Here is an 8,052-nt window from a genome sequence, read left to right as displayed (position 1 = left end):
ATGACCATGCTTATTGTTGAAATGTAGGTTTCTATTTTTATTTTTAATTAGTCCGACAAATATTGATATTTATTTCGGCCTTCAAGGCTAGACTTTGACGTGGCTTGAGGGATTGCTGAGAGAGAACTACTTTTAATGCATGCTACTAACAATGATGGCCATGGGACACTCTTACAGAACATCGGCCCTTGTGGATAATAAAATTATGTCCACATAATTCTCAATCTTCAACTTCAAAGGTCCACAATTTTATCATTAGAAAGCCAAATTTTTTTTTAAAAGTTTATGTATATGATCTCCTCTAGTCTTTTTTTTTCCTTCCCTCCCTCTCCTAGTTTTTTTAACTGCACTTTTATTTATTATTATTATTTTTTAAATTTTTACTCAAAACAATAAAAAAAGTTGAAAAAAAAAAATGATATATGAATAGCATATATTATAAGAGATAAAAAAAAAGGAGAGTAAAAGGTGTGGTATAACGTAAAGGTTTTGGTACTTGAAATCAAGCCGTTTGTCATCTGTGTATACAAGAGTCATCAATCTGATCTTCCAGTTTGCAATTAGGATCAAAGCTTTAGAGAAAGCGTATGTATACCTTCGAAGTAATCTCTCCTATTGTTTCTACATACTCTTTTAATTGCTCTAACATTAACGTTAACGGTATTGTGAATTATTAGAAAAATGATCAAAAAGTGAATCATTTTAATCTTTGAATAGACAGAAAGATATGACACAATTAGTCCTCTAATACAATTATTATATGAAGACGATATTATAATTATTATTATAGAAAATGGTAATAGCAAGCGAAGGATGGAAAAAAGGGGAAAATAAATTATATATATAGATGAGATTAAAGCATATGGTTGGTATGATTTCAGTTGACAAAGTTGTTTTAATTTTGGAAAGCCTTGGGATTGAAGGCAGCTGGGTTTTTGTTAATCAGATTCATAGAGGAAGTAATCATCTTCCTGTAATTGCAGATAATTCGAAAAAGCCCTAAATACAAAAGAAAAAGAATAAATAATTAAAGTTAGTCAGAAGGGTATGGGGATGAATAACCCCACGCTCTCTCTTTCTTTCTTTTCAAGGCTACTTTAGTGAGGGGTGCAAACTTAAACAGAGTAAAGAAAATAAAAAATTTTAAAATAATGATAATAATAATTATTATTATTATATATATTAAATTAAAAAAAAAAATAGAGGGATCAAAAGTGAGGGTAAAAGCAAAATATGATGTGCTGGTTTGTGTTACCTTATCTGGGCTTTGTTTCAATGAAGAGATTCTTAACACTTAGAACAAAGCTACTTGGGGGCCTTCCTTAATTCACCTCCTACTTGTTTTTTGTTTTGATTATATTGCCCATATCATCTTCTACTCTTCTTGGGATTTTCAAGCTCCCTTTTTCTTTTCTTTTTCTTTTCCCTTTTTTTTTTTGGTTTATATATATATATATATTAGTATCCAATTTCAGTTGTTGTGTATATGGAGTCTACAGCTAATCTCCATCACCACCAGCATCAGCTTCAAGACCAGCTTCTTCCTTCTTCTTCTTCTTCTTCTTCTTCTTCTTCTTCTTCTTCTTCTTCTTCTTCTNTTCTTCTTCTTCTTCTTCTTCTTCTTCTTCTTCTTCTTCTTCTTCTTCTTCTTCTTCTTCTTCTTCTTCTTCTTCTTCTTCTTCTTCTTTGTCTATTATTCCTTCTTGTTTTGGCCTTGGAAGCAGCCATGCTTGGACTTCTAATATCTCTATGTAAGTTCACTTTTTTTTTTCTCTCTCTTTTTCATGTCAATATAAGCATTATATTTTGGGGGCTTTTCAGATTTATGTTTTGACTTAGTTTTTGATAAATGTTCTTGAATTCTTTAGATATTTTGTTCTTTTTCAATTAAAAGAAGAAAAAAGAAAGAAAGAAAGAAAGAAAGAAAGGGAGGGGGATGGGGGAATAAAGTTTAAGTGCTACTGATTGATTTATTATATGCTTTTAAACCAACAATAATTGAGACATTTCGAACTTCCATAAGACCCCATTTAATTGCTATAATTATGGAGCCTGATTAGGGTTTGCAATTTTTAACTTTATTTTTGGGTGTTGTGTCGTGACAGGAATAATACTAGTTGCATCTACAACCCAAGAATATTCAATGGAGTAACTAATTCTTCACATTCAATTAGATCAGATTGTGGGCAGAAAAATACAAACAGTTCTTCAATAATGCTTCAAGATTTGGGTAATTATGAATGGAATGGTGATGTAAATACAGGGAATTTTTTCACTCAATCTCTCCATGAAGACCCACAAGCTGAAAAAATCAAAGAAGAAATCTCCTCAGCCAAACCTGACGATCAATCTTTCCCCAAATTCACAGAAATCTTGAACAACAGCCCTTCTTCATGTACAAATGTTCAAGCTTATTTCCATCATTTTCCTTCTACAAAGATCAATATTAACAACAACAATGATTCGGATCTGAATGATCTCACTCACAAGCTCTTGATCAAAACCCTCATTTCATCCGGCTGTCAAATCAACGGTGCTGATCCTATCATCTCAAGATCAAATAATATTAGACCCCATTTCTCTCACATATACCCTAGTATTAATGTCTCTAATTGGAACCTCTCATCTCCGGCACCACCGCCGCCTTCATTCTCGAATTCCTTAGACTTGAACTTACAAACTCCCGCCGATATGTTGGCCGGAAATTTCAGCCAGGATAATTTCGGTATTTTTAAAGAAACACTCTCCGATTTCCACGATCAGATTCAACCTCCGTCGGCAAACCTCCCATGCATTCCAAGTAAAGTAAGTATTTATTATTATTATTAATTTAAATGGAAATTAATTTTGTTGAAAGGTCTTGAATTTGATATCTTGCATTTTGAACGACTAAGTACGAAATCTTACTTTATATCTGTGACTTTAGGATTCAGAGAAGTGCGCTAGATAAATTCTCTAAACCCTAGAGACATATTCATTTTGTATTATGTAACATTCTCTCTAATAAAATTATACACTCTCTATCTTGTAGATGTAGTTAATACACTATAGTGAATCATATAAATTTGTGTGTCGATTCTCTTACTATTTTACGTCTTCTACGTTTTGTATTGGTTGAATTCGTAACAAATTTAAATGGGGAAATTAAATTAGAGCATGCAGTAGTAGTAAGTAGTAAGAGAGCGGGGGAGGGGTGTCTTTTTGCAGGAAGGAAGGTACTTTCAGCTTTATACAATTGTAATTGTAAATGCATCTGCTTTCCCAGTCAACTACTTTCCCTTTCTTTTTCTCTTTTACTTTCTTTTCTTTTTCAATTTTCTTTTCTGATTCCTCTTTTTTTTCTTTTTTTCTTTTTTCTTTTTTTTGGATTCTTAAAGATGACAACATTCAGCAGTGGTGAAGTAACTGAACCAAAACGACCTTGTAACTCCATGGAGCCCAGAATGAATCAACAATCTCCTCCTCTCAAGAAATCGCGATTGGACACACGCGCTCCTTGCCCACCATTTAAGGTTTCCCGACATCTTTTTTTNTCATTTTATATATATATATATATTTAATGATATTAATAATAATAATAAAAGTATTGATGAAAAGTGAATATATATATATATATTTTTGCATGGGTTTTCTTTTAATTGCCAGGTTAGGAAAGAGAAATTGGGTGATAGAATTGCAGCCCTCCAACAATTGGTGGCACCCTTTGGCAAGGTATATTATTTAAAATAATATATGGTACATAAGTTCCACTATGTTTATATTAACACTTTTTTAAATAAGATTTAATGGTTAAGGACTCAGCCCTCTTGCAATGGAATTTGAAACAAAACAGGAGATTCAATCAAAATAGAGTTCTACATATATTCATCATATATGTTTAATAATAGATTCAAAAGTTATAATTTAAACAATTATATCTAATGTATTTGATACTAACCATAAAATTAGTTGTAGTTACCTATTAAATATTAAATCTACACTATTCTTAATTTTGTTGGATTTTTTGTATAATTATAATTTAGAATACATTACATATCACCTATTTTAATATTGAGTTTATAATATGACCTACTATATTTCTAAACATTTTTTTAATCTTTATTTAATATAATTATGTATTTTAAAATTGTGAAATTGAAAATATGGATACACTAAAATGTAAATATGTTTTTTCCTCCAAAAATTATACTTTCTAATCACACAAACTAAAATCATTTTTTAGAAATGAAATTCAAATTATCTATCAATCATATATGTGTTAAACTCGACAAATCTAATAACATAAAAGAAAATTTATCCTAAACTTACTATAAATTGTTGACTTAAAATTTTGAATTGATTGATGATTTGACACGGTATGATTAAGTCTATGTTGAAGCTATTTCTACAATTAATATTCAATTGTCTACAAATTAGGAATGATTTGACTCGCAGGGATTTGTGAATGACCAATCCTAGATGCTTTATAGAGTTTGTAGGTAGCTGTTTATAGGATTGGACACTGTTTTGTTTGTTTGTTGTGTCGTCGTCGTTGTTATAAAAACATAGGTTTTATAATGACGTGTAATGCTCTGATGTTGCAGACAGACACAGCATCTGTGTTAATGGAGGCCATCGGATACATAAAATTCCTTCAAAATCAGGTTGAGGTACTTCTTTTTTCCCTTCATATATTTCCCTTTTAATTCATTAATTAATTAATTATCCTCGTGTTGTTTCAAATAAACTAATTATTCCTTTAAATTTGCAGACATTGAGCGTTCCATACATGAAACCCGCTTGCAACAAAACCACTAAGCCCACACATCGGGTAAAAATAAATAATTAATATTAAGATGATTTTTAAATACTGAAAAATGAATCTAAATATTTATAGATATGGTAGAATTTTACTGTCTAGACTTCTATCACAGATATTTATAGATATTTTACTATTATTTGTAAATATTTTCAACAATTTTATATTTATAATAATTTTCCATAATATTAATAATTTATATTTTATTATTATTATTTTTTTTAAAAATTTGGTTGACTTAAAATTTCGTAAAAATTATATTGTAGTCTTCAAATTTTAGTTTGTATGATTTAGTCTCATATTTTAAATTTATGTCAACTTAGTTTTTATTTTTAATAGAATTTTTTACGCATATAGATTGATAAATTGATAGAAATTCTTTTTTTTTTTTAAAAATGATAATGACTAAGTTGTTACATAATACCGTTGACATTTAATTTTGAAGAAATTTTTTATAATAAGAATTAAATTGATACAAGTTTTAAAGTTAAAGATTAAATAGTTATTTATTCAAGTTTAAAAACATAAATTATTAGAAATTTAAGGAGAGTACAAGGACTAAATTATTATCGTGACCGAAAATTTTTGAGATCTTAACCCTAAATTTTTCTTCTCTCCGAATTTAAATTTGTGTATTATTAATTATATTTTGATAGAGTTCGGTGGAGGACGGAAATGAAGGGGCGCAAAATCGAGATCTCAGAAGTAGAGGGCTGTGTTTGGTTCCATTGGGGTGCTTGTCTTACGTGACCGGCGACGGCGGCGGTGGCGGCGGAATTTGGCCGCCATCGGGGTTTAATGGAGGAACTTCTTAATTAATATAATTAAATATATTTATTGGGAAAAAGTTTAAGAAAGCTTCTCTAATTAAAGACTAGTAGGGTTGTATGAATTAATGGAGCAAATTTGGTCAGTCTGTTTAAACCAATGGATAGATGGCAGAAATGGACCAAGTTTGATCCATTAACATTAATCAGCTCATGTATTTGTTAATTATCCGTTGGATACAGCTTCACATTATTCTTATTTTCTGATCTGTTTTGTTCCATAAGTAAATTTCCTTCCCTGGAAGGTATTTTTAATTTAATTGGATACAGATAAATTAGTAGTAAAAAATGTATGTATACTTTTTTCTCCTTCAAGTACAGCATCTCAATTCTACAGGTATACACATATTAATGCAAAATATATACTTAAATGTATTTCGGACTGTACCTATCTTTATGCATTTTACCAAATTGTTTAATCATAACTTGACATATGTCAAAATTTTCTTACTTCTTCTTTGAAATATTTTGATTTTTTTAAATGTGAGTTGATAGGAGTGGGATGCATAAAAATGAATGCATATTTTTTAATTTTTTTTTAATCAAGCTTCTTTGATAATAAGAGAGTACAAAATATAAGTTAGAGTAAAGCCTCTCAATCGAGGAAAACAGTAAAAATATCATAATTATAATATAGCTTGGATTTTGTGCACCAATTAGCTACCGAAGAGAGATATCCTCCCGTAGTATTAGCTTATTTTTGTTAGGAGATTTAAGTTTGAATTCTGTTAGAGATGAAAAAAAAAACGTTGCTAATGTTCTAGTTTTGTTGCACATAATCTATAGGGATGAAAAAACACTCATCGGATGGAATGTCGGTGAAGATTTTTAGGGATGAATTTTCAAAATCGTCACAAATTACGACGAAATTACTAGATAAGTCACAAGAAAGTAACGACGTTAACATTTTCGTTACATGCTAAATTATCGCAAATTGCGACGAATTTTTTTTAAAAAGTCACTTTTACCCAAGTAGTAACTTTGCAATGATTTGTTGTTTCGTCACAATGGTTGATGCAATGATTTTTGTTTTCGTTGCAATATTTTAATTTTGTTTCAAAAGAAAATTTGATGCATTTAAGACCTTTTTAAGTTTTGTTCTTGAATGAAACAAATAAAATTATATAGTAAATATTGTATACACATGCTAATATCTGGTATTGATAGTAAAGATTGTATACACATGAAACAAATAAGCTTGAAAGTTTCCATGAATATATAAATATGTTAAATTTTTTTTAAAAAAGTTATCAACCTAAAACCAAAGGACATATACTAGTTGGTTTGTGTACACAATATTTAACCACCCGAAAAAGTATGGGATGACAATGATAATTCATTTGTTATAGCCACCAACAAAGATCGATTTAACCCTACACGTATGGACATAATTGTCGCACATCAATATTAGAAGTAAATATTCAAACCATAAGTAACATAATACTATCAGAAACGTTGTTAAACTTTAAATATAGTTAAAATCGATACAACAAATATTAATCACCTCTCTCGATATCAAATCATATGTTACATAATTATCACGAAATTAACCGGTCACAATAATCCAAGTCTCAAACCCAATCATTATAAAACTCACTACATCGTCAATTCAACCACACACAATCAAAAGTAAATACTCAAACACTATTCATTCTACTTCTATCCCACTCTTCACAACAAATTTAAATATTCCTTGCAACTCTTATTCATAGATACAAAAACTTGTCACACATACTCGAAAGTAAATTTGCTTGGACCTAAATTTCAAAACCCACAACCCACATCAACAAATTATTTAAATACTCTTCTCAACCTCATGATAACTTGCGATTCTATTTATAGAGTCATAATTCTTAAATCGAATCAAAGATGACACAATGAACAAAATAATTACAAAAACTTGCAATTTTATTTTCATCCAAATTTAAATACTTCTTCCAACCTATAATAACAGAGCGGCTATCAACAATATTGTAGAAAATAACAAGGTATTTAAGTGGGTTTTATTGGGTTTTTGAAAAAATTAAAGGCCCAATGACATTATCATAATTATTGAACAATGGCAAACTTGTAATTATCCCTTTCTTCTCCAAACTTAGGGGATTTTTGTGTTAACTCTTTTAGCAGGAGAGAAAGGCAGCCGCAAGGGAGAAACAAAATCGGAAAACAGCAGCCTGAGAAGAAAAAACTGAAGCAATCGCCTGAGGTTTTTTGCCGAAGCCGAAATCGTACCCCTTGGTTGGCTTGTAGACGAAAGCAGCTGCTTGTAGCTCAGTTCCGTCCGGCGAGTTTGTCAGAGAGATAGGTGGTCTCGGTTCCGGCGAGACTGAAGGCAGTAACCGCGACGTGAGCGTGGGTGACGGGTTGGAGATCGTATCGATCTGGGCAGTCCGGTTCCGAGCAAGTGGTCGGATAGTTTCGGTTCAA

General features: G+C 30.5%; 1 protein-coding gene across 4 annotated transcripts; it reads left to right on the top strand.

The window, feature by feature from the left end:
- The first annotated feature begins 1,190 nt into the window (after positions 1 to 1,190).
- Positions 1,191 to 5,914, top strand: LOC120085117 (transcription factor bHLH110-like). Of its 4 annotated transcripts, none has more exons than XM_039040978.1 (8): positions 1,191 to 1,597; positions 1,654 to 1,751; positions 2,106 to 2,805; positions 3,378 to 3,512; positions 3,646 to 3,711; positions 4,584 to 4,649; positions 4,751 to 4,810; positions 5,455 to 5,914. In XM_039040978.1, the coding sequence occupies exons 1-8, from the start codon at positions 1,487 to 1,489 to the stop codon at positions 5,611 to 5,613; spliced, it is 1,395 nt and encodes a 464-aa protein (XP_038896906.1). In that variant the 5' UTR covers positions 1,191 to 1,486; the 3' UTR covers positions 5,614 to 5,914. The 4 variants fall into 4 exon arrangements, with proteins under 4 accessions (XP_038896906.1, XP_038896907.1, XP_038896908.1 ...); XM_039040979.1 differs by having other exon boundaries at positions 1,192 to 1,544; positions 1,601 to 1,751; positions 4,584 to 4,643; XM_039040980.1 differs by having other exon boundaries at positions 1,194 to 1,544; positions 1,613 to 1,751.
- The last annotated feature ends 2,138 nt before the right edge of the window (positions 5,915 to 8,052 follow it).

The sequence above is a fragment of the Benincasa hispida genome, chromosome 9, assembly GCF_009727055.1.
Source record: "Benincasa hispida cultivar B227 chromosome 9, ASM972705v1, whole genome shotgun sequence".
In the NCBI taxonomy this organism is placed as follows: domain Eukaryota; kingdom Viridiplantae; phylum Streptophyta; class Magnoliopsida; order Cucurbitales; family Cucurbitaceae; genus Benincasa; species Benincasa hispida.
Note: the sequence above shows the minus strand (reverse complement) of the source record. Positions and strands in the feature narration are given on the sequence as shown.

Coding starts and splice junctions, on each gene's coding strand:
- LOC120085117 (XM_039040978.1), top strand. CDS start 1,487: ATGGAGTCTACAGCTAATCTCCATCACCACCAGCATCAGCTTCAAGAC. Junction 3,712..4,583: donor TGGTGGCACCCTTTGGCAAG/GTATATTATTTA, acceptor CTGATGTTGCAG/ACAGACACAGCATCTGTGTT. Junction 4,650..4,750: donor TCCTTCAAAATCAGGTTGAG/GTACTTCTTTTT, acceptor TTAAATTTGCAG/ACATTGAGCGTTCCATACAT.